Source organism: Castor canadensis, chromosome 3 (assembly GCF_047511655.1).
Source record: "Castor canadensis chromosome 3, mCasCan1.hap1v2, whole genome shotgun sequence".
Lineage (NCBI taxonomy): Eukaryota > Metazoa > Chordata > Mammalia > Rodentia > Castoridae > Castor > Castor canadensis.
In genome coordinates, this window is record NC_133388.1 from 177,177,434 (window position 1) to 177,204,982 (window position 27,549).

The 27,549-nt window shown below is 36.9% G+C and overlaps 1 protein-coding gene across 9 annotated transcripts in view; it reads right to left on the bottom strand.

The window, feature by feature from the left end:
• Samd12 (sterile alpha motif domain containing 12) overlaps window positions 1-27,549 on the bottom strand; it is a 412,402-nt gene that overhangs the window by 72,316 nt on the left and 312,537 nt on the right. For 2 of the 9 annotated variants that reach the window (XM_074069106.1, XM_074069100.1), the window contains one exon: window positions 16,888-19,399. The exons of the other annotated variants lie outside the window; for them this stretch is intronic. In XM_074069106.1, the coding sequence (XP_073925207.1) occupies window positions 19,395-19,399 (5 nt within the window). In that variant the 3' untranslated portion in view covers window positions 16,888-19,394. Of the gene's footprint in view, window positions 1-16,887; window positions 19,400-27,549 lie in introns of those variants that run through there. 9 annotated transcript variants of the gene reach the window in all.

The window sequence follows — 27,549 nt, forward strand, 5'->3', positions numbered from 1 at the left end:
ACTGAAACCAAAAAGTGCTGGGGGCATGATAAAGCAGTAGAGCCCTTGCCTAGCAAGCATGAGATCCTAAATTCAATCCCCACTAATGCAAAAAAGGAAAAATAAATGATCTTGAATATCAGTCTCCTCCATTAGCTTGAGTACTTTAAGGAAGTTCACGGTTATGATTGATTCTACCCTCTGCCCTTTCTAATTTTGTTCTCCACCTTCTCCACTCTGGTGTAATGCTGGTGCCCTATTGTATACTTCTTCCCTGTGGCTTCCAGTGGGGATTTGTCAATGGGAAGCACCAGCAGGGTCTCCAGATAACAGCAGAGGGATATGAGAATCTGTCCTCTTTGGCAACATCTCTGGAAGGCCATCCTGATTTGGTAGCATCCCCAGAGGTGATCCATTTTATATTGGTACCTCTTCAAGTTGTGGTACCCACCCTTCCTCTTGTTCATTTAGGTCAAAGGATGGCCCTGGTTCCTGGTTATTATAATCCTTTGGCACTGCACAGTCTTCTCATGAATTATACTCAGTCCATGTGTTAGCAATGAGCTCCTCTCTGAAACTCTCCTGAAATTACAGAACTTATTTCCACTTTCTCTTTCCTTTTGTGATACTTTCTCATTTCAGTAATCTACTGTCTGGTTCAAAGAAGCTCCATAAATGTGTGTGGAAAGTTGTAAATGAATGAATACAGATGTTACAAACAAATTTTAATCAGTCTTAGAGTTTTCCATTTGTCAAAAGCTACTTTCATCAAAGACTTCAATTTCCTCAGAAGTAGTGAATTATTTTTTTTGAACTCCACTAGATATAGTACTACTTATTAGCATTACTGTTCTTTGTCATTTTCAACTTTACAGAAAACAGAAATAAGGTGATATCTGGCCTCTACCCTAGAGCATCCAACAGCTCTTCTTTTGAATTCTTCATCACTAACCTCAAACAAAACAAAATCAAAGCATGAAGCTTCTGTCCTAACCAAACCCTGGTCAGACAGTTGGCTAGACAAGTAAAGGAAAAAATAAATTCAACAAGACTCTTACATTTCAGCAAATTTCCACCCAAAGTGACTATGACACATTAAATGAACATCAGCCTCAAAGACTTGATGGTAGCTGCGTTTTCTAAGTTAGCAAATGCCTGCTGTTAATGTGAAAATGGGTTTCAACTTAATTTGGCAACCAAGAAAACACATTATTATTTTTTTTGTAGCTATTACTGCCCACAATTAGTGCTTTTCCATGTTGTCAGTAACTATAGAGTTAACAATAATGATGGCTACTATTTATAAAGTTTTTGTAATAGGTGACAGGTGGACACTTTTTAAAGTTTATGTTCATGATAATACAATAAGGTTGGTATCAGCCCTGTTACTTCACAGAGGGCACTTGAATCCCAGTAAGCTGGCTCAGAAGTCTCAGATTGGAATTGTCCTTCCTCTGATCAATATCCCCTCACTTCTGGTATCTAATAGAGACATGTGGATACCGAGGAACCCTGAATTTTCAACTCACTATTTATTATCAGTTCACTTGGCACAAAAGTGCATGACTTTTCACAGTGTCCCCAGGGTGGCCATGTCACTTAGCTCTGAGACGGGGCAGTAAGGGGGTGGATGGGATGACAAGGAAGAAGGCAAAGGAATAAAAGGGTAAAAGAACAGCAAATTTCAAAGGTGAAGTGGTTTCTGCATGGTAACAAAACACCATTTGCATTTCTGTTAATAGTCTTAAGAATTTTTCCCACTAAGAGACAGAAATCTCAAGGCCCACGCGATCTTGACTGTCTTTTCAATGTTATCCTCACCTAATCCATTATAAAGAAACTACAGTGCAGAACAGATGGAACAGCATAATGCAGATGCTGAGATGAAGTCTAAATAGAGATGAACAATTCTTCAGTGAATAATAAGAAAATGAGGTGGCGGCAAGGCAACATGGAAAAGAAGTCATTTACATGGGAGAAAAGTTACTGGAAAAAAGCACACATTGTCACAACTGAACAGGGCAGAGATTATTGCACAGCATTGGAAATGACATCCCCTGATGTCTTAATGGGGTACAAAATGAATTTATAGGGGAGGTGTGGCAGCTCACTCTGTAATCCCAATTATTTGGGAAGTGGAGATTGGGAGGATTATGGTTCAAGGCCAGTCTTGGCAAAAAATTAGTGAGACTCTCAACCAATAAACTGGGTGTGGTAGCACACGTCTGTTTAGTTATAGTTACACAGGAGGCAGAGGTAGGAAGATTGCAGTATAGGCCAGCCCTAGGCAAAAACTTGGGAGCCTACTTGAAAAAATAACTAAAGCAAAAAATGGCTGGGGCATGCTTCAAATGGTAGAGTGCCTGCCTAGAAAGCAGAAGCCCTAAGTTCAAACCCCAGTACTCCCCCGCCCCCCAAAAAATTAAAATTGGGCTTACATGGAATACTTAAGAGGAAAGCAATAGGAAATTGGGGAGGGGGTAGTAATATTTGGAAGCATATTATCTGAAGATGACCTTCTAGAACAAAACTTGGCTATTGTGAGTATTTTCTATACTAAAGGGAGGCACATAAATAATTTTAACCAGATTAGAGAAAGATGTTATTTCTCCTGAAAAATTTTCTTTATTTCATTAATTCCATTTTTGTGATAGAATACATTTTACCTTGGGGATATTTTCAAACATATGAAATGGGGAGAACAGTACTATGAACGTACATCTCCCTTCACTCAGCCTCAACAACCATCAAAATCTACTCAAGTTTCATCTCTCTCTCTTTTTTTTTTGGTCTTCACTTATTCCTCTTGATGTTTTAACTCAATCTTGATAAAATGCTATTTCTTAGTTTCCTTGTTTGTAAAATGTGCTTACTTCTTATAGCTGGAGGATGGAAGAAAAAAATTTAAATGTTCAGCACGGAACTCTACAAAATGGAAGTATGCAATATGTTTGGATTGTAATTTTTATGTGTGTAACAGATGATATGAAAGATGAGACTTTCATTATCAAATGTAGAACAAGATTAGGACAGGAAACATCAGGTTCTTTTAGGAATGTGACATTGTTTTAAAATATTGGCTATTGGGAAATGTGAAACTCTTCACATACTCATTTTACTGAAGATAAATAACACTATTCATGAGCCACTATCCAGAGGCACAGACACATGTATCCCAGGAAAAAAAAAATCTACTGGTGAATCAATTCCAATGTTTATGGGCTGGCTTTTTATTCATGGTACTGCCTTAAATGCTGCCCAAAGATTAAAAAAAAAAAAAAACCCACAAAAAGCTTATAGCTGCTATAGCATCTTGAAAGTTAAGTCTTGCAAGGGAAAGGCAGAGCAGTTGTAGAAGACTCCACTGAACATTAGACAGGAGTACGTGTGAAAATACAATTGCAGAATGTTATATGTAAAATTATTTATGCCCAGGAGATGCTGAATAAACAAATGCTCCTGCTCAGATATAGGCAGTACCAGCACTGTGGAGGGCAGTTGGCTCTGCACATTAGGCACCAGAGATGGAAACAGAGCTTTGAGAGGAGTTGCTGACAGTAAATGAATAAACGGTTCTCAAAAAGTTCCCAGGAGCTGTAATTCCCCAGTCCACTCCTCTCCTAAGCTTCGAAGAGATGGTTTTAATCATCATGTAATGTGAGACATCCTTTACTTTGTAAAATCTGTAGCATATTCTATTGCTATTGAAACAGAGCTATATTCTGTTGTTTCTAGGCACATAAGCTTCAGTTTAATTTTCAATCTCAAGTCCAACTCTCTTATGTTGTTCTTAAGAACACATGTGAAAATCAACGCAATCTTGTACTTAACACTCTGCACATAAGGCAAGTGGTTACTATGTAACCACCCCCATGACTTTTGTTCTACCCTTTGGGGTGTCTGTATAACGTAATCTTCTGCCTCTTCTTTCCAAGTTCCACTGAAGGATATTCTCTAATCCTGGACTTCTGATATCTTTTACAAAAAAGCATGTTCTCATATTCCACCTTAATGATATCAATAATCTTGTACTGGAATAACCCTTTTGTTTTTAAAGCCAAAAAGGGAAGACATTAAAAATTATTTTTATAGAAAACATTCTGCAAGCTGTGGTGACCAGTCACAAAGTCATCAAGATACTCTGAGCTGGTTGTTTTTCTAAGGCTGCTTAGAATAACCACTAGAATGGTTATCCTAAACAACATTACTGCACTATGAATAAGAGTGATGTGGAAGGCAGGGAGAAGACAGAAAATGACATAAATGTGCTGGAGTGAGAATGGAGTCTCTGGGAATTTGACATGGGCATTTGTATCATTTTATACCTGCTCCCAAGACATGGGACACCCAAGCAGACATTTCTTCGCAGCTACCTGGATGCAGAACTGATGAAGAAGAACTGACAATAAACTATAATGGACCTGTCAGTGTAGCAAGCTGAGGACTTGAGGTGAGGCATGATTGTCCTTTGTAGAAAGGAAGGGACCACTAAGAGAATAAGGTTAATTCAGAAAGTACTTTCCTATGACCTCTACACTACTGCTCCTCACATGGCCACTGTAAGTTGTCATCCAGGACTCAATAACGGTGCTTATAATTGTATGCTTGTAATACTTCCGATGGTGACTACCCGAGGGGTGAAGCTGTACTGCATGAGGCATTTTCATAATGACAACACTCTGAATCCAGTTATCCTGATCCTGTCATCACTACTATGCTCGCTAAGTATTCCCAACTCTCCTTAGGACTTGTACATCTTCAAAACATCCACAACTGGCTAATTGATTAGGACTTGGCCAGACAGCTCCAGGTGGCTAATTGGTAAAGCAATATCTCAAAGAGGATTTGTCTTTAATTATAGGCGTTTGACATCTTTATGTAGGTTTTATGAGATATTAAATACATTTTCACTAGACGTCCATTGAAGCCATATGGCAACCTTGAATATGTAGAACAAATTGGGCATAATGAAGCGTTATTTATTTATTTATTTTAGAATGGCAAGATGTACTGTTGAGGGTACATTTTACAAGTTGGGGTTAGAAATTCACGAGTCTGTGTAGTAGAGAAGACATTCCTTATGTATTGCTGCAGGCTTAATAGAGGTGGATACAAGGGCAGACTGAAGTCCAGAGAATAAAGAAGGAATCCAGAACCAATTCTTATTCCAGGAGGACTATCAAAGACATAAAATAAAATAGTGCATTCTTTGGGTGTCCTTGTTTTCACCCAATAAATCAGTTAGAACTAAATTCTCTGTCTTTAGAACAGTCATTTAATGCAACATCATTTGGAATTTAGAATGAAAAATGATACGGATTAGTCTCACAACAGACTCAAGGACACTTAGTGGTCCATGAATGGGCATCAGGGACTCTGTGATTCTCCTAAGGTATAAGCAGAATTTTTCTGAAGACAGGGTCTACAGTTTTAAGGATAAAAGAGTTCCATAACTGAAAAAAAAGTTTTAAGAACCCTAAGGGCTCCATATCCCAGACTGTGAGCCATCTTTCGATGTTAGACACTATAGTTCCTAGATATCAGTTCACACCTGTGAGTATGGCTATTCTCATGAAGACAAAAGATGAGTGTTGATGAGGAGATGGGAAAAAAGGGGATCATAGTACACTGTTGATAAGAATGTAAATTAGTATAGCCACAATGGAAAGCAATATGGAGGGTCTTTAAAAATTAAAAATAAGCTATCATATGATCTAGCAATCTTCCTTTGTGCATAAACCCAAAGGATATGGAATCAGTACATTGAAAAGTTATTTGCACTCCTATATTCATTTTAGCATTATTCACCATACTCAAGATATGGAATCAAGCTATGTGTCCATCAGAAGGTGAATGGATAAAGAAAATGTGGTCTGTATACACGATGGAATATTATTTGATCTTAGAAAAGAAGGAAACTTGTCATTTGTGGCAGCATGGTTGAACATGGAAGATACACTGCATGACCTCACTCATAGAATCTAAAAAGTGAAACTTATAGATGCACAGAATAGAGTAACAAGTTAGGAGTTAGGAGTAACAAATTAAAGAGATCTCTTGAACATCCAGGTGACTATAGTTAACAATAAAATACTGTATACTTGAAAGTTGCTAAGAAAGCAGATTTTAAGTGTTTTCACCATAAAAAATTGATTTGTGAGGTGATGCATGCAGTGTGGCTTGATTTAGCCACTCTACAATGTATATAACTATCAAAACATGTTGTACACCATATATATGTGTATACACACATACACACATATGTACTTTGCATTTGCAAATTAATAAATAAAAACAAAAAATCATATTGTTCCATGCAAGACACTGATATGAGCAATTGATTTCTCCTTCCTCCACCCTGGCCTTTTAAAAGTAAAAGGGATATGCATCATATTCATTCTGAAGAAGGTGGGTAAGTAGATTCCACAAACACTAGGGAAGTTTTTGAGTTTTTAGAATGTCATGATTCTCAAAAAATAATTTTTACTATCTGCAAGATCAAACTTGCCTCAAAAAATGCAACCAAAAGTGGAGATAAGTAAAAGCAGGGTTAGATGCTCTGAGAAAGCCAGTGCCATCTGGCTCCTATCATTTGTAAGCTTGGGTACATTATTTCATCAGCTCAAGATGAGGGCTCACTTAGGTAGCATGTGAACAGAGGGGTGTCCTGAGGAAAGATGTGGAGATAGAAAAGAGAAAATTATTGGTTCCTTCTCTCCTCTAGCTACTGAGACAAACACTCCCTAATGTGTCTTTCAGCACATTTGCATCTGTTTTTATTAACCAATTTGAAAACTTCTACATTATACAATTTGCAAGCATTTCACTTTGATTATATATACACACATATATTCAAATACACAGGCCTAAAGTATAAAGGATAAAATTGTTCTATGTGCTTCGTTTACTATAAAAAAATCCTACAATATCTCTCCTTCCTCTTCCTAACCTGATTACGTGGTTATTTTGGCATTTTCCTTCATATCTCAAAATGATGTGCCTGCATGGCTACTTTTAAAAAATTGATTTCTCACTTCTAGCACACACATTCTCCTTCCTAATCTCACTTTATCTCAATGTAGTCATTTTCATTAAGTCAATATTCAGCATATGGAATAAAGTCACAATTCTTTTCCTGCATAACTGTTGTTTTCCTGGGAGATAATGATGATCTTGCCTTTTCATATGCTGGTTTTCTAAATACTTATCACTAACTCAGACTCAAACTTTTCACCAAGTTTCTGGATTTCCTCTCAAGATGTTTCATATTTCTGATCCTCTGTCAGTTTCATCCTTGGAGAAGCCCCTCCTGAAGGCTCATTCTCAGCTATGCATGGTTAATCCTAGTCCCTGGGAGCCTCACCATTACGCTGTTCAGGATAAAGCTTCAGACACTGGTCAGGGTACAGTGGTAGCAGTCTCCTAGATAAAAAGAATGGGAGTGGGAGTTTGTCATTGTTGGAATTGTTTAGGATTGTGTGTCAAATTTTCCAATAATCTTTATTTTAGCTGAGATAGTATTACTTAGGGTTTGCTCATGTTTTTACATAGATTCATCTCCTTCCAGCTCCCAATTCTTCCTAGAATTTTATACTGCCATCTTGCCTGTAGTTTTTCCATGTCTGGGTGAATTTAAGCCTTTTACATTGTCCTCTGCTATTGTTTCTCTGGGGTTTTTCATAAGGAACAAATGTAGAAGGGTACATTGAGGCTGTTTTTGAGACTGTTGTAGAAATCAATATTACAGAAACCCAGGCAAATACTTTAAGCAGGCATTTTATCAACAGCTATTTATAAGACAATAACCTGCATATACTTACGTGTAACTGAGAGGTGAAAAAAATGAGGCTTATTCTGCCTCAAGTAAGTCATTTGTTAGACTGATGCAGACCTGGATATCTTAACCCCAGCTGCCTTTTCATTTAACCATCCTCATTTTAGGCTGCTGCAGAGCATTGCCTTCTTGGTAGTCTATAGCTGCTTTCAAGCCCCAAATAGTTGAGAATTGCTTCAGTCAATCAATACCTTTTGTCATGCTCTATTACAGCTGATCAATATGGACAAGGATGCAATGAGGTGGAAGCAAGATGTTTTATTCAATCAAGATTTTGGTCTTTTTTATTGATCCCAATGCTTTAGTAGTGTTTATAAAACTTCTATATTCCTCTCATCTGTTTTATCCCAGCTAGCAAGAGAATTGTTTGCATAAAAATCCCTGTGTATCTCTTCCTTCATAGTTTCAGATCAAATCCATCAGTGTGAACAGATCTGGATCCTAGGACCCATTTCTGCTGTTTGTGTAATCCTGGGTGAAACACAAACTCTAAGGTATCTCTCATCTCTGCAGTGTGAGTTGTTAAGGCTCACAAACTGGCAATCCATAGGTCGGTTGTGATCAGCAGAAATATTTAGTGTGGCTGCCATAATAAAGAAAATTTCTTTTTGGAATATGATTTCTTTTAGTGGAGGTGGAGGAGGGGAAAGTGTTCTTAAGTTTCCTGCAGTAATAGCTACTTCTTCTTATAGAATCATGGCCAGGCTGCTTCACAAATTCTTATGAACTGTTCCCTAAGTATTTGAGTGTTTTTCTTGAGGCACAATGACTGGATGTTCGCTTATATTCTCTTTAATGCTAACCTCCCTGAGTTTACAGGCCACTGCAAATAAGTCAAGCCAAAATAATCAGAATTCTGGGAGTGGAAGAGGTAGACCGGCTGTATAACCATCTAAAATCAGAAGGAAGATGTTATAAAATGATCTTTTTGCCCTCCTTCTGCTTGTGTATTTATCTTTGATCAATGCCTAAGAACTTTCTGACTCCTCTTTCTATACACTTCCATTTCCTGAATAGACATTAGAGCCACCAATAACATTACCACTCCTATCTCACTCTATATGTTTGTTGTATGTACACTGTGAATTCCCACAGGGGAAGATGGTCTTGAGTTTCCATCTTTCTCTTCTAAGTGTTTATTTAGATTACAATTTTCACACTCTAAACGTGGCATATCGAATGGAAACACTCCTTCTTATTTGGGGTTTTCTTCAGGGAGTTGGAGAATCACAGAATACACTGTGTGGTGACTTTTAGTACTTCTAAGGGCTTGGCCATTAAGGGGAAAATTAATGACACAGTTATAACATACTTTTTCTTAGGAATCTCTTCAGCACATCCTTGACCATGTCCTAGATTGCACATTTGATTTAATGACCCAGAGACAACAGTGATGTATAAAAGAACACAGAGCAAGTGAACAAAGAACAATCAATCATGAAGAAGAGAAGATAAAAATATTTATAGCATATGAAGACCAAAGTGTTATTACATCAATTGAATATAATTATTGAATAAGTGAAGGTCACAGAAGTTTCAAGTTTAAACCAAACACAGCAAGAGTAAGTTATCCTATCTCTTCTTAGTAGATTCATTGTTGGAATTCAAGAAAAACTGCTTCAGTGCAAGGAGAGGATGTAAGGATGAGAGGGAGTGGAACAAAAATAAATTTTGAGGATCTTGGATCCATCTATGCAGTAGCACCTTTTATATATGTTGATTTATTGAACTTTACTTAAGGGAAAGATAATGATAGATTAAGTAAAGTAGCTCAGCAACTAATCAACTTGAGAGATAGAGGATCCTGCTTTGAGTGAAGGAGACCAGGAAAATGAAACCCTCCATAGTAGACTTGGGATGATCCCTGAGATGTCGAGCGATGAATATTTTGAAACAGGTTGTTAATACATGGCCTTAAAGGAATGGGGTTGAATAATCCAATCCAGTGAACATTCAGGACTCCTTTTCCTAACAATGTACCAAAGCAGGAAATGCAGAAACAAAGATGGAAGCTATAGAACCTGTTGCAAGGAATGTGTCCTTTGGAATTAGGGCTAAGCATCATGGAGATGAGTTGCTTTGAGAAGGTCATAATAAAAAGGACACAAATAAGGCCTAGATCTGCAATCCTAACGGTGGCTAATGTGCATTCAGTGTCTGCTTTGTACCCAAAGGGTGCTGCCATTCTACATAGGCTATTTCACTTTTAACAATCAACAGTTTACATTTACCTGGCACTTCCTAAATTCCAGGATTTGATATCTAATTTTATTTAATTTTGCATCCATGGTATGGGGCAGGTATTACTTTTTCTGCATTACTGTTGAGGAAGTAGTTCAGGGAAATGAAGGAACTTATCCCAAAGGGTGCCTGGCTTGGACCTACGGTTCCATTGTAAGTGGCGGTGTGGATTTAGAAGATTATAAGGGGAAATTAAATAGGAGAATTCAGTCACTGACCACATAAACACAGGGAAAGAGTTCTGTGAAGATTCTTGCACACAATGTTGGCAATTTTCTAGTTACAATGTCTTTGACAAGGAAACAGAACAGTATATCAAGGAAGAATATGTGTTCTGCTCATTTTCATAATGACATTTTGCTTTGTACCTCATAAAATATAGATAATGCAAAATATTATCTAAATAACAATAAATGTCTATATGTCTATTACTTGTTTAAGACACAGAAGATGGTACAGAAGCCCTTCCATGACTCCATCCTTCTATATTACCCTTAGATGAAGCTAAGGTTTTGAATACTGTGTTAATCATTTACTCACTTTTCTTTACTGTTTACATATGTATTTCAAAATATGCACTAAAGTGCTCCTGTTTATACACTTTATATAAACTTGATAAAGTGGAATAATACTCCATATGTATTCTCTATTAGATTTTCTGTTCAGCACTATTTATCCATGTGGACATCTACATAGATATGGTCCATTTCTTTTCCTGCTTTACAGAAAACTATTCTATAAAGATATCACAACTGATTTATCCATTCTAAGTCAAAGGATAACTGGGTAATTTCCAGTTTTTTGCTATTAAAACAAAAGCCTATATCCTGATAAATATCCATATATGCATATATTCTAGTATATAAATTTCTCTCTAGCCATTGTTTCTCTTGGCTAGAACCTCCAAAATTATGTTGAATAGATGTGGTGATAGCAAGAATTCTAATTTTGTTCCTAGTTTTAAAGGGGTTTTAAAATAGTTTTTCATTATTGAATTGCCATATTTTTATAGATATACTTCATTAGATTAAAAAGTCCTTTCTATTTCTAGTTTGCTAAGAATTTTTATCATGAATGGCTGTAGAATTTTTGAGATGACACATGGTTTTTTTTAATCAGCTGAGATGATGAATTACATTTTTTCTAATTATGAATTAAATTTGTTTCCAGGGATAAACTCAAATTTATGATCTTTCATTTTTACAATTCATGGTTAAGTTAGTTTTCTAATGTTTGGTTTACTTGTCAATGATCTAGGTATATGAATGATGCGTGAGTTTATTTTTTATATCGATTACATCAAGTTTTGGAACTAAGGTTAATACTGTCTTTGTAGAATAAGTTGGGAATATTTTTTCTATTATCTAAAAGAATTTATGTGTTTTTGAGATGAAAATTTGGCAGACCTCTCATGTAAAACCTTCTGGTCTAATGTTTATCAGTGGGGCAAAATTTCCTTCATGTTACAGGATTGTTCAGATTTTCTATTTTTTTCTCAAAGTAGATTTGATAATTTATATGCTTATAGATTATCCATTGTATTTAAATTTTCAAGGTTATTTGTATAAAGTAATGTATAAAATTGCCCTTTTATCTGATAACTTATTGAGCATAAAATGTTATGCTCTCTTTTATGTCCTTTATGTTTTTTATTTGTGCAATTTCTCTTTTTGTTGTTTTTGGTCATCAGATCATATTAATTCATGTTTCTTTTTAAAGAATCAACTTGCTTTTCACAATGTGATTTTTAATGAGCATTTATTATTCATACAAATGGGTTTCATTATGATACTTCCACACATACATATAATATGTGTTCATTAATTTGACCCCTTCTGTTTCTCCCACTTCTCTCTCTCACCACTTTTGAAAACAATTTCAACAGTTTTCATAGTTCTATTTTCATGGGTGAGTATAAAGTACTTTGACTTCTCCATCTTCTTTCACCCTCCCCACTATTGCTGGCAGGAACCCCTAAACAGGACCTGTTTTACATTCCTGTTATTCATATTTAAAGACTAGATTCTACATATGAGAGAGAAAATGTGATATTTGTCTTTCTCGGTCTGGTTTATTTTGCTTAACATTATGATCTTTAGTTCCATGCATTTTTCATGCAAACAACATAATTTCATTCTTTATGGCTGAATAATACACCACTGTGAATATGTACAACAGTTTTCTTATCCATTCATCAGCTGATGGTAATTAGGTTGATTCCATATTTTGGCTATTGTGAATAGAGGTGCTAAAAACCTGGCTGTGTAGGTATCACAAATATATGTTGCCTTATATTCCTTCAACTATGTGCCCAGGACTGGTACAGTAGGATTGCAGAGTAGTTCTATCTAGATTTTTTTCTTTTTAAAGACTCAACTTTTAACATTTGGTGATGCTCTATTTTTGTTTTCTATTTTATTGGTTTTTGCTATCTTAATTTTCCCCCACTCCTTGTGGGTTTGTTCTAATGTTTTCTAAAAATTTCAATTGATGATTACCTCATACATTTTTGCTCTAATGTAAGCATTCAAGGCTATAAATTTTTCTTTTAGTATTACTTTGCTTTATCCCATATGTTTTGCTAAGTAGTAGTTATATGATCATTTAATTTCAATAACTTCTATTATGATTTGTTCTTTGATCCACACACAATTTAAAAGTAGATTTTTATATTTCCATATGTATGTGGCTAGGATCTTTTTATAACTGATTTGTTTATATTCTGATGATATGAATTTTTTAAAATTAGTGGAGACTTGCTCCCTGCTCTAGAACATGATGACTGTACACATTTTTTGTCTCTCTCAAAGGAACACCTACTTTCAGCTGTAGAGCCGTGTTCTAAGTCCTCAAGGCCAGGTTATTCATTGTGTCATCCTACATTTCTGTATTCTACAAAAGCTACATATAAAAATTGCTTACCTAATGTACAATACCATATTCTCATTGCAATTTTGCCTTTTATATTTGAAGCTATGCTACTAAATACACATGTATTCAACATTGCTAATAGTTCCCTGAAAAATGTTACTTTTAAGGAAATGCAGTATGCCTCTTTATCTCTCCTTTGCCTTTTTGCCTTTAGTTCTATTTTGTTTGATAGTATTATGTTAAGGAAAGATTTTTTTTACTTGCCTATAATATAAAATTTCATTTACTTTCAACCATTCTGTGTCTCTTATAAACAACACATAACTAGATTTTTTCTGATTGTGTATATGTGCTAATCTAGGTAGACAATTTTTTGTTATTGTTCATTTTTATTGTTGTGTTGGGGGCACACTGTGGCATTTACAAAAGTTCTTACAATATATTGAATATATCATACTTGAATTCACTCCCTCCATCATTCTCCTTTATTCCCCCTCCCCTATTCCTGGAACAGTTTCAACACTTTCCCACATCCTCCCACCTCCCATAATTTTTGTCTTTCAATGGAACAGCAAATACCGTTGCACTGATTTTGTTGACTGAAATATCTGAATTTCTTTCTTGTATTTTATCTTGTAGTGTATTTTCTGCTTTTCTACATTTCTTCTACTACTACCTTCCTTTCTTGACTTCTTGAAAAAATTTTTTGAAGTTTTTCTTCCTTGTTCCAGTTTCTCCTCTATGAGTTTAGAAATTATAGACTACAAGTATTCCTTCACCACCTGGAGGCATGAAAGCAAGCATTCTGCATGCGTTTTTAAAATTTAACTACTTAAAATGTCTCCTTTTGGACCCCTATTCTTCTGCATTTTGGGGAAAGATAGGCAATTCAACTTGCTATTTTCCTCATGGCCCAACCTTAATTCTGTCCACTTGTTTCCCACACATTCCATAGCTCTTAATACAGACCATGAAATGCTAGCTCTAGGACTTCTGTAAAACAGAGTTTTCTTGGATATTTTTTGACTTTGGTTGATCTATAAATAACCTAACTTTTTTTTGTGGTAGTACTGGGGTTTGAACTCAGGGCCTCATGCTTACAAGGCAGGCACCCTACCATTTGAACCATACCCCCAGCCCTTTTTGCTTTAGTTATTTTTTGCGTAACTGGACCAGCCTGTATCATAAGTGTCTCCTACTTACACCACCCACATAGCTAGAATGATAGATATGCACCACCATGCCCAGTTTATTGGTTGAGATGGGGTCTCACTAACTTTTTGCCTGGCACAGTCTCAAACTTTCATCTTCCCTATCTCCACCTCCTGAGTTGCTGGGATTACAGGCATGAGCCACCATGCCCAGCCATATGAGCTAATACTTTAAAGTATAAATGTTGTGTCTAAACATCTGGTTATTCATCTTGCTTGAAGTGGAAGACCATACTTTGGTTTTGATAGAATCATTTTCTTATGTAGTTTTGACAGGCTTATTCAGGTCTAAGATAAAGAAGGAAAAACAATACTTGATTTGTATCTCCTGGGTAGAAACATTTGCAGAATATCTCAGATGATATTCTTTAAGGAAAAAAAAAGGGTTTAACTCTAATGAAATACTTTCTGTACACTATGCATATTTTTATATACTAACTTTATTTAATCCTTAATAACAAGTTCATTAATTATTACCCTCATACTATAGATGACCTACTGAGACCACATTTTGAGCTTATAAAATAATTGAACTGGGACTTAAACTTCTGCACTTCTAATTGTGTAGTCCAGGCCCTTTCTTCTGAATCATGCTCTCTTTTCCCAGATAGAGAGCTTCTAGGCAGTCTTTTCAGAGCTTGTAAGAACAGCCCTGCTTAGTTTTTCACTGGTGATTTTCATAGCAAACAATGCAGTTATTTACCCAGCACTGGTTAGATCTCTGCTAATTGCTAGTACTCATTCTGTTAGTAAACATGGCATTTGTGGACTCCAGAAAGAGTCCAGATTGTGGGAAAACATAAACAGTGATGGTAATATAAACAAGTGCTTTCAAAGCAACCTTTGTTTGGGTTCCAGTGTTAAGCGAGTTTTACTTTTAATTGTCATTTTTACTTTTGACCGAGTATCTCACATTTAAAACTCTTTAAACCTCTGAGAGTAATTAAGGGCTCCCATAAAATCTTGTGATGCTGGTTTATATAGTAAATCTCATAAAATACATGTATGTGTTTATGCAAGAGCCCACGTAGTCCTGCAGGCTATGTCTAAACTGTTATTGAAAAGGCACCTTGCCAATCCTCATGGATGATCTAAGAGTGCCATAGATAAGCTAATCTTATTTTATCACTGTGGAACTTACCATAGGCAAAGGGTGGAGGAAAAGGCTCTCTCTCCTTGCTTACATGTCTATGTGTTCCCCTTCCTCAGTAGAATGTGTCTAAAATGGATTTAAGAGAGCTCCAACATCTGGGTTTGTTTTCGAGAACAAACCGTAAAGGTTGCATGTGGCTAGTACATAATGGTCATTGGCTGGCTGCTGCTGTTAAGCCTTCCTCAGATTGGAAGCAACCTGCCTCAAGTCAGCCTGCCATCAAGTCATTTGGGAAAGAGTAAGAGTTTGGATAACTATAATTTAAGAGTCAGTGATCACAGACAAAAAAACAAGTTTGGCAAGTTTTCCATTTCGAAGCTTCACACATCATCAAAGAGACCAATATGGCAGTATAAAGTGAAGGGAAGTAAAGATGTATTGCTTCCATTAAACACAGGCATGTATATTTGTTTCATAAGATGCATTAATATCTGAGGTTATAAAAGGTTCAAAATCCTTCTTTGTGCAAGGATTGCCCCGAAATGCAACTTAGAGTAGAAAGTATTAGTATGCTCTCCCAGTGGGTGTCCCTAGCTCTGCTATTAAAATGAAATGGCTGTGTTTACATAATCTGGACAGTCAGGAAAAATATTACACAAGTCAGTAAAATTTTCCCAAAGGAGTTGAAGTTGAACAGAAACCAACTGCACATCTGGGTCTAGGGCTGCTTCAGCCTCCAATGCAGAAATGAAAATGAATTCCAAGTGGTCAAAAAGCTCAAAGGCTGACCCCAAGCTTTCCTCTCTGGAATAGAAAGCTAAACAATTGTTTTTCTGAAATATAAATTACAGTCAGCTGGTGTTAGTTCTGTTACTTTTAAGACCTTCTCCTGATCAGAAAAACAATCTTTTATTACCAACTGAATACACATGAAAAGAAAAATACTTTAACAACATCTCATGCTTTTAACTGTAATGGAAATCTAGATCAAACTTGGATGTGCCCCGATGTCTTTTAATATGAGGCAATAATCAGTAACTGCCACCTTCTCATTAATGTTATGATTAACATTAAGAATAAATGCTTATGTGAGAAGTGTTGCAAACACTGCTATCTTTTAAAACTTGATTTTAAGAACCTATTTCTGGTCTACATTTGAATAATGCTTTGAAATGTAACTGCCAGATATAGAACTGAAGTAGTTAATTCACCTACCATTTCCTTATTTTGACATTGTGAGGTATTGTCAGTACTTTATATGCATGAGAGGGAATAAGTCAATCTTTTTTAATGCTGTAATTTGGACATGCATATTTGATACACTGTTGCTGATTTTCATGCAGCACAATCTTTTTTCCCATGCATCTGAGATTTTAATGTTTCTTTTTGGGCCGCTCACAGGAGATGAACAGACTGGGGTTGTAGATTGGCTTCACCAAGAGGCAGTTGGTTAAGCAGACCACTTGGGTGTAGACAACACACATAAACATATGGATACATATGACTCACATTAGTCAGTCTCTCATCTGTAAATAATTCCCTTCTATAGGATACTACCAAGATTCAGAGTTGACCTTTGCACTTTTTTTTCCACTTGCACACTGGACTACTTTTTGAGGTAGTGTTGGGAGGGAGGCATGGAACACAATAAATAGATAGAAAGCTTGTAGGTTTTATTTTGTTGCAAGTACTCAGATAAATAACATCAGTAGCCATAACATTTTCTTTAGCTGAACAAGGTATTCCAGAAGCAACCCCCTGTGTAAATGATAGCACAATGTTCTCATTCTTAGTCAAAATATATTTTTAGTTCAGTTGTTATGGTGTCACAGTGAAGGCAAAACATTCCCTTAGTGCCATTTTGTAGCCAAGCAACTTGGAAAGGAGCACAGACCCCCAAAGGGCAGTGCAGTTATCTCCAATCAGCTGCATTGCCCACTCTGTGCTGCACAGACAGGGATAAGCTTTGGATTAGATAGAATCAAGGACAAAATTATCATCACTGATACCTCCAGGGTGTTTTTGTATTATAGCCCTCAACAGAAATATGGCAAAGGTGGCCTGGATGCTGCTGATAGTATTTAATGGCCTGGAGGGGCCATGACTCTGGACTATCTATCAAGCTTAGAAGAAATAAAAAGTTGTAGGTCAGCTTCCCAAAGCAAGCTCCAGGCAGCAGTGGAAAGGAAAGAGAAAAGGTTCAAGCATTCTGGAGAAATGAGAAACCAGTTTGAGCCCAGCTTCTAGTGAACACACATAAATGATGACAGGAGGTTATTTTCCCATTAGGCAACTGAGACTTATCCCAACTGTATTACTGTTACATGCACTGTGCGTCAAGTGCTTTGGTGGGGGAGGTACCTCCATGCTTCCAGTTCCAGTAGCAGTAGCAACGCACATCCTGCATCCCTAAGCAGGAGCTGCAGACTGATTTTCTTTGTCCTATGTTAATGATCACATCCTAATCATAGTCTTAACAGTACCTTAAGATTTAGGTGGATACTTTACGTTGTTAAAATTCATTTAGTTATTATCTAAATTCAATTTCAGAAACAGCAGTGGTGCTAGCAGAGCAAGTGTCATCATTTCTCTTTGACAAATATGAAAACCAAGGGACAGATATTCCTAAGGTTCAGGAATTATGTTATTGTAGAATTGGAAGGATCCTCAGAGAACTCATTTCAGTCTCTCATTTCATAGATAAAGAAACAGAAGACCAGAAAGATCACACGCTAAGTTAGAAAGAGAGAAAGAATTGCGACTCCACAAGGTTGTAGGATACAGTGCTCTTTCACATTGTAGCACTGGCTATGTCAAATGCAGTGGAGTTTCCCTTCCTTTGAAGGGTCTTCTGTGTGAGTGGCTGCAGTAGTTGTCCTCAAGGACGATGTCAGGCAAGCACTGCTTGTGACTTGCTTACTACTAACCTGTCATTCATTTCCTAGCCCGGTGCCTGCTGTGTAACAGGTACACAATAAATATTTGGTGAATGAGTATTTCTCTTCTAATTCTAAGCATTTTTAGGAGCTGACATTTGGTATAAAGTAGCATGTCAGTATTCTCTGTGAATGACAGGATGCGTCAAAAGGAGCTCAGAGATCTGCCTTGAAGTGGGTATGGGGAAGGATTCGGACCCAGGCACTGTGAAAATCTGGTAGAGCGTTGAGTAGCTTAGGTCTTGGTAGCCTTAATGTAGACCCCCTACCGGGCATGAGTCCAGAGATGGATCAAATCGTTCCCAATTTTTAAATGCACATCTCTTCTACTCTCCTTAAAATGCACTCATCATCCATATTCTTAACCCATCTACACTAAAAGCTTTGGTTCTCACCAGGGGGTCATTTCAAATTATGTGTCCTCGCCAACCAGCTAGGTAGAGAAAGCCACTGTTAAGACAGGCATTGCATCCTTCAGGTTCTTTTTGAAGAAATGAGGTCAATAACCACTGAAGAAAGACATTAATGATCTCTGTTCTAAGGCAAGTCATTTGGAGGAGAGGGTAAGCAATTGGAGCTGAGTGACATTGGGTGATTATAGCTTAATTTGCATTGGTTACAGTTCATCAGGTCCTTTCACTTCCATTTTCTTATATATATGATCATCATGACTTCTGGTGTAAGTATAAATGATAATTTCCTTTTTTAAGAGGAGAAGTCAAGGTCTTGAGTTGCCGTGTTACATGGTTAAAGTAAAAAATCTGGGAGGAACTTGAATTTGGGTCTTCTAACTCCACATGCATCATTCTTCCCATTTTCCTAAGGCCATGGCATACAAGGCAGGTGAAGGCTGTTTCTTGCTCTTCTCTCTCCTATACAGACTGACATAGGCTGAATGCTGAGCAGGCTGGAAGCTGGGCTCCAGCAGCTGCCTCCTCCATCAATGGTCCAAGTAAGTGCTGATCCAAACAAAGGGAAATCTCTGTGTAAACCCCACCTTTCAGTCTCCTGCAGTTTATTTCTCTTGCTTTTCAAACACACAATATTTTGCTTTAAGCTTCAAGAAATTGTAGTAGTTGAAATTCCAATTAACCTTGGCAGCAAGTGCTGTAACTATAGAGAAGTTTATATTCTTCATGAAATGAGAATGAACCTCAAACGTTACTGGAATTTGCTGAAACTGGACAGGGATCAGGAGATAGATTCTTCAATTGACACCACCCAGTTGTTCAAGCTGGAAATACAGGGAAGAATGTAGGTTTTAAGGCAAATATGGTGATATTTTTACTATGCAGACTATTTTTATTAGCTGTAGTTTCCTGAAATCTTTTCATATATATTATACATAGGCATATATACTCACATCAGGTAGAATGAGCTGGATAACTTCTTTTATAGATTAAATATACAAATAATAAATTCCAATGAGTCTAGACATATCACAAATAAAATCTAGTTCTAGGTGTGGTTGCATGTGGAATTTCACATTATCTCAATATTTGTCCAGGACTCATGGAGAAAGTTCATAGTATTCCTTCACTGGTACTTTACTTTTAAAAGAAATATTGTCTCTTGCCAAAGACAAGATACTGCTTTCCAGCTTCACTTAGACTTACTCCTGATATGTTAATGACATTTTTGGGACTTCAATTAATTCATTAATTGATGGTTGAGACTCTACTATGAGTTCAGAACCATATTAGACAGGCAGGATATTCTTATTCTCTAGGCACTTATGGGATACTTATGGAAGGGCAGATATAGAACCTAAATGCTCCATTCCTTGCTGCTAATCCAATCCATCACAGAATTCTTCCCACAAACTCTGTAAGTTGGAATGTTCCTCTACTCAGCCATATCCAGTCTGAATTGTGTATAACATGAAACTTGATGACTACAGTCAAATGAATCTGTGAGACAGTTAAAGACAAGAGTAGGAATAAGCAAGTACTTCCCTGGGGTCCAGTCATGAGCCTTTTGCAAAGAAAGGTTTCCACTGTGTTTGGTAGTATGGTGAGAACTTGGAGAGACGGAGGGGAACAGAATGAGCAAATACTCCAAAGAAATACATGGATAGAAGAGACAGAGGAGATCAATAGAATAAAAAGAGGATTAGCCTCAGGATTGGAAAGTAGGACTGTAGTCTAACTACTTGGGAGTTTCATTCAGAAACTTGGTTTATTACAGTATGTTCTGATTCACACATAATAAGAGTGGAGAAACCATGTTTTCTGGTCTAAAGATGTCCACTGGTACTCTAAAGTAAACTGTATCACATTCTGGAAGGTCTGTGACTCTGAGTCATAGCTTTCATGTCAATAAAATGGGTAAAATAAGGGGACTTTAAAAGACTGCTCAAACTGTCTTCCACCAAGCTCACTAAATGAAGCCCTTCTACATACATTCTTTGCACGCATTATGACAAAATAAAGAAAACTCTTTATTGTACTTTTAAAAGCCATATGAAGCCTCACCCAATTTCTTTGCATTTTATAGTTGGGGTGTACACTTGCCTTGATGCAGAACTAGTTGAAATGACCTTATTACTTCCCTTCAAGCAATATAAGTCTATAAACTTTCACACTGAATTGGATAAGAATCAGCATATCCTGTGTTGAACATCTCACAATTAGATTGACAAGTGAGTGATTCTGATTGCCTTATGTATCCCTGTCCCCTCCAATCTTCATCTATAAGGAATATGAGACTCCCTTACTTTTTTTACCTAGACAAAAATGGATCATCAAGTCTGACTAGAAATGATGGTATACAATTCATTAAATGCTCTCACAACTGCCAGCAGTGACATATGTATACTCAGCATCATTATTTTCTAGGAAATGGAACACATGAGAATCTTGGGAAAATAGTGGCTCAAAATTCATCTACTTATGGAGGCTACATGATCCCAGGCAGAAAAATGACCTAGCAAAAGTTCAAGTTCCTTCTAATTCTTGAGTGGGTGTAGGAAGCTATGTTTATATTTTGCTATGCTCTGTTATATCCATGTACGCTCCTCCTACATACCCTACTTGATTTTTCTGCTTTTGGCCACGTTTAAGAATGCTCATAAAAATAGTCTGGGATATGAACTGCATAGTTACGTTTCTGGTCTGGATCTCCCCACTCCAGTTTGTAAATTCATTTTATCCATGTGGTACATGGAGTATTCATGAGTCTTAACTTTTTTTTTTTTTTTTGGTGGTACTGGGGTTTGAACCCAGGATTTCATACTTGCTAGGCAGTACTGTACCTCTGAACCATGCCACCAGTCCTTTTTGCTCTGGTTATTTTGGAGATCAGGTCCTGCTTTTTGCACAGGCTTGCCTGGACTGAGATCCTCCTACTTAAGATTTCTGCCATGCTGGGATGAGAGGTGCTTGCCAACATGCCCAGCTATTGGTTAAGTAGTGTCTCATGAACTTTTTGCTTAGGTTAGCTTTAAAAATATAATCCTCCCAGTCTTAGTTTCCCAAGTAGCTAGGATTACAGAAGCAAGCCACCAGCACCCAGCTGAGTCTTAACTTTTCATGAGAGATCTGATAGTGTCCATATTATAGTGATCATATAAACTTTGGTAAGGATACAGATTTTTAAAAAAAAGAACTAGGTAAACAGAAAAAGGCAAACAATCATATCACAGTTTTAAGGTTGGCTATATTTAATGAAATATGAATATAAAAATAAGAAACCAATATTCTCAGGTCACTGTGGCATCAACAGGCTTCCCTATAAAACCTGTTTTACTCCTCTGTTATCTCTCTAATAAAAACCCACTGACATGAACGAGCACTCTTGAGACACTGCTCTGTTTTTGATAACGTGGCCTAGTAGAAGTGGACACAGGTTTTGGAAATAACAGGGCTCACTTTCAACACCAGATCTGCCCTTTTCTTATGGAGGACATTTTGTTAGGTTCATTCATCCTGATATTTCATATGTAAGCTGAGAATAATAATTTAACAGTTTCACAGAATTACTGCAAAGACTGGATGGGACATTAGTCCAGTATTTGCACATGCTGTGTGTTCAGCTTTACTCTTTTAAAAGTGAGAACCTCTGAGGATCCTCTTCGATACAGGAAGAGAGACCCACCATGGGCTGGCTGTGAATCTGTGGAGTCTTGACTGTGATGGTGGAGGTAAGCGTATGTTAGAAAGCCATGCTGGACCCTCTATGGTCAGCACTTAAACTGTCTAAGATGCAGTTAGGGATGCATTTTGTTTTGTTTCGTTTTGCCTTTGTTGGGGCCTTTTCATCTCAGAGCATGGCTTCTTTCCTGTTTCTTAGCAATCCCACTTTCTTCTTCTGAAACCCATCCAACCTTTTCTTTTGTTTCCAGAATCTTAAAAAAAAAAATTATAAATGCTAACACTACCACTCCTTGAGACTGGTGAGATGAGAACATTTTCTTCTGCTACCCCTGGGGCAGTGTGTCATAGTTGGCAGAATAATTCATGCTTTTTTTTTTTTTTAAGTTGGAAGCCAGGGTGGTGGGAACAGGAAGCTGTGAGCATGAAGGGGACTGATTAAAGGAGGAAGGAAGGAACCTGGGCATTAGTTGGATTTGCATTTATTGACTAACACCTATGCACCAGCAGAATCTTGGGTAGACTCCACTAAGAATGGTAGGAAGGGTTTGGAGGAGCCAGGTTGTGGATATACAGTTTAAGTGCTGACCATAGTTTCCACATTTAGAATTCACACTTGGTTTCTCTTGCGGTTATTCCATCTGATACCATAAATCTGTACCCAGATGTTGAATACAAGTAGGAAGGCAGTCTGGCCTCTTAGACCTGAAACCTCACTCAGGCTTTGCTCTGGCCCTTAGTATCTCTGCAACCCTAAACACTTTTTCTCAGCAGTACTCCTCCAGCCCTTTTTTCTTTAGTTTATTTTTCAGAGTCTTGTGCTTTTGCCTGGGTTGGCTTCTGATTGTGAGCCTCCCATCTCTGCCTCCTGCATAGTTAGGATTACAGGCATGTGCCACTACACTTGGCTCTAAAATTGAGTTGTTTTAAGGATTAATTAGATAATATATGTAAGGCATTTTGTACTTGGAATGTAAGAAACTACAGCAAACTTAGTACCTAGAACCAATGAACTGACTAAGGAAGAATATTCTTTAAGCCAGCAGCAAAATGAAAAATGAGTAGTCAGAGCAAGGATCTAAAGAGAGTAAAAGGAAATAGTTTATTGTGACAACAGTTGCAACAGTGCTGGGAGTTACAGGTCAGCCCTGAACTTGAAACTCATCATCTCTGCTTCCTGACAGAAATACCTTTGCTCAGTTTTTACTAACCTGTGTAACTCACGATATCAATTTGTAACAAATAGTGAAGAAAGAGTAGACTAAAGGAAAAGGGACAGTGATTAGGCACATCTCCCTGGGTTTTTCTTGTCATTTGATGTTTTGGTTTTCTATGACTGTAGTTTACTTTTTTGTTTTCCTATTGTCCTAGAGAGATACTGGCAAAGTAACTCCCATGAATTTGTGAGTGGGTGGGTTCTCAAGAACTTGCTGGTTCAGGGGAAAGCCCCTAATAAATACGTGGCCTGGCCAGTCCTTTCTACTCATGCTTAACCTGACACCAACCCATAAGATCAGAAAAATGACAGGAAACTTCTGCATTTATGGATTAATTTAAATCCCGTGCTCTTGACAAACACAAACTTGCCATTGGAAAAATGAACAGTGTCACAAGATGCCATGGACTGTCTCTCCTGAGGTCTGAGCATAAGGCCATGAGTGGTAGTACATTTTTCTACCATAGATAACAATGCTAGAGATAATAAGGCATAACAATAATAGTAATAGGAGATACTAACGATGACAACAGACTGCTAAAAATTTCATCAGGATTATCTTTAATCTTCAAAACAATGCTACAAGGTAGCCATTCCCATTTTAAAAATGCAAAAACAGAGCCATTAAAGTAATATGCCAAAAATCCCAATGTCTAGTCCAGGTGGAGTAAGGCCCAGGTCGATGCTGACAATAAAGCTTTTGATTTCATCATCCTGCACAACTCTGTGATAATCTTCAGAAAGACAGATCTCCTCAAAGCCATGAAAATTATGATTTTGAAAGCCTTATCCCTTCTTTCCCATCATTCTTTTTTCCTTCTGGAATTGAAGCTTGAGATCATTGGAGATCAGGACTCTAATGCAGTGATTTCAGAGTCTTAAAGACCAGCATAAATTACAATTAGTTCACAATAATTAGCAAGAAACAAATACTTTTTGAAAAAGCAGCCATTCACTTAAAATGATTTTTAATTTTATAATTACTAGTATATAATTATAGCAGAACAGAGCTATTTAGTTAGGAAAAAATAACTTCAAAGATGGAAGACCATTTTGTGTTTATTTGCTCCAGGGTTCTAATTACTTTGAAAACTATCAAAACTTCATATACAATTACTAACAGGATTCAATAATAACTTTGAGGGAATTTAGACCAATCTTTTCTTTAAGTTCCATGGACATGAGGAAAGTGTGTAATAAATGATAAATCCTGGGTGCATGTATACATTCTGTCATTATTACTTTATCACTTTTTTGCCAGTTCAGGTCTCCCAAGCTAGAAAAATGAAAAACAGTACCAAACATGTCTTGCTGGTCTTTTTTGAAATGAGACCAACAAAATAAGAACAATGAGGAACAATAAATTAGTATTGTTTTTCTGTAATATATTATCAAATCCTGGTAGCTTCAATTTGATTTCATTACATTTCCAATATGTGCATGGATCAATTCATCTTCTTTTCTTCCCATAGTTAAGATTTATGCACTTTATTAATCACCTTGTGACAGTCATCTCAGCAGTTTCATTTAGCAGAGTAAACCAGTCAAACCCCATCAGACTTCTGGGGATGTCATACAGCAAACTTTGGATTCCTGGCAGCTTGAATTACTCTTGCCAATATGAGATTTTTAGAGTGATCTGTCGGGCCATCTAATATATTACATCTTCCTCTGCTCTTTTCCTAATTAATAGGTTGAAAGAGAGACACCCTATTGATCACACAAATGTCCCCCTGAAGCAGCCTTGGCATGTAGGTTCCTTGGTAGCAGCAGCTCAAAATGGCAGGCAGTCAAGCATTCTATTTTCCTAAGGTAATCTGAATGATACAAAGGCCTATGCAGCATTCAGCAAGCCTACATTCTCCACAGGGGCTTTGATAAGCCACAGCAAATGGTCATGCATTCACTGCATGCCCCTGTGGTCCACACTTATGATGCTGCCAGGTGTGACAGACCAGTCATTTGTGCTGGTTTCTCTGTCTATAAAACGCTAACAAAACTGGGGTTTACTGACACTGTATTTAAGTTATAGCCCTAATTCTTGGTAAGGTGTATTTTTTTTTTAAATCACTTTTCTATGTCAACTCCACCATCTGAAAGAAATGTAGTCTCAAACAATTTTCAAATTCTTTTTATTAAGTCCCCAATAGCATTTTTGTAACCTGCCAGCTTCCTTTGAATAGAGTTGGATTCCAAATGTGTTATAATCAGAAAGAAGGAAATTTACAAAATTATTAATTTAAGAGATGTATCTTCTGAGCCTTTTTGGTCCTGCCTGTTCCTATGATCAAATGAAAGTATTTAGGGGGCACTTTTCACAGTAAAGAACTCAAATAAGGAAGATTCAATGACTTGGCAACTTGCGAAAGATCAGCTAAGTAAAAAATATAGCCCTTATTATAGCATGGCACATGAGAGCAAAAATAAAAAATGACCAATTTGATATTAAGAAAATTTAATGAGAAATCCGCAGAGGAAAATGGGTTACTGCAGTGCTATTTCTATGGTATTTCAAAGGCAGTCACACTTCTAAAATCTTGGAATTAACAGCACTCAAAATTCCTCAGCCTTGTAAGTTTATAAAGTATCAGTGCAGTTTAATAAAGAGAATATTAGAAATCGAGAGGCCTATATTCTAGCCTTGACCTTGAATTAAATTGGAGAGCCCTGGTCTGAGCCATTAAACCCACCCTATAATAAGGAGTTGGAATAGACAGACAGTGGTTATCAACTGGTTGCCCTCAAAAGTGGCAATGGACCTCCATGCTTCTTATAAAAATTCTAACAGATCCTGTACATTTGACCATAAAATGACTGAACAGGTTAATGTAAAACATCGTATTTACTTGCTGTATGGATAGATCATTTTAGCTGGAAAAGGTAACACTAGTTATTTCAAATAAATTCAATATTCTCATTGGAGGATTATCCCCACTTAGTGGGAAATCAAGTTAATTATTACTGAATAAGAGCAAATTGTAAAGCAAATCTTTCAAAAATCAAAATTCATAGTGAAAAATAAGTTTTAAATGAAAATATGTGACAACCAGTGTAGAAATGGTTTCATAAAATTCTTAGCTCAGGATTTTTATGACTACAAATATGTAAGTAGGAAAATAAATTCTTTAGCCCTTTTCCAGTGTCTTTTGAGTTTCAATATAGAACTGTTTTTATTTATTAAATAAATGACTATACAAATCCCTTCCCCTTCCATTCTGTATTTCCCTTAGAAAGAACATTTTAACCAAACCTCCCAATTTTCTTGGCTACTCCTTGCTTCACTGACCTAATTATTTTAATAAGCAGCTTAACTGAAATGCTGGCTTACATTTATATTTCAATTTAATTGTGCACAGTCTTTAATATAATGAAAACCTTAAAAGTCTTTTCCTACTTCGATAGGGTTTCACTGTGTTTGCTATAGAGACACTAACAAATAACATAACTTCACAATAATATACCTTTTCTTTCCTTTCTTTTTCTTTTCTTATATTAACAACACACATTAACAAGAAAAAAGCCTAAAGCTCTATTATTTGGCTGTTTAGATGAAAAGGAGGTGAGGGGAAGGAGGAGAAGGGAGAGGAAGGGAGGGGAAGGGAGGGGAGAGGAAGGAAAGGAAGGGGAGGGGAAGGGAAGGGAGACCCTCTAAGCCTGCAGGAGAGCTAGATCTGGTGGAGTACATGAAAAACAAGCAGCATCACTGGAGTCAGCCTGTAATAAATAGGCCAGACTGCTGGGGTTCTCCCATCATTCATCATCTTTGTTATTCCCATGATTTAGCAAAAGCTTTACTCAAAGAGGGAAAAACAGGAAGTGGAAAGAAGAGTGACATGGAAAGTCACTTACTAATCATAGTCCCTGGGGAATGGAAAACAGAATTCCCCTTATGGTTTAATTATTCTTTGGTATCTTTAATGAAACCAACTCAGGCAAGTTTCCAGCGTCTGGATGATGTTTCAGAGGCCTGGCTTCCACGTGTCCTTAGCTCTTAAAGGAAATATTTACTAACTTCCTGGAGTTTCCCTACTATCATCCATTACCATTCAGTTCCCCCCGAAAATCTGTCATTTTTCT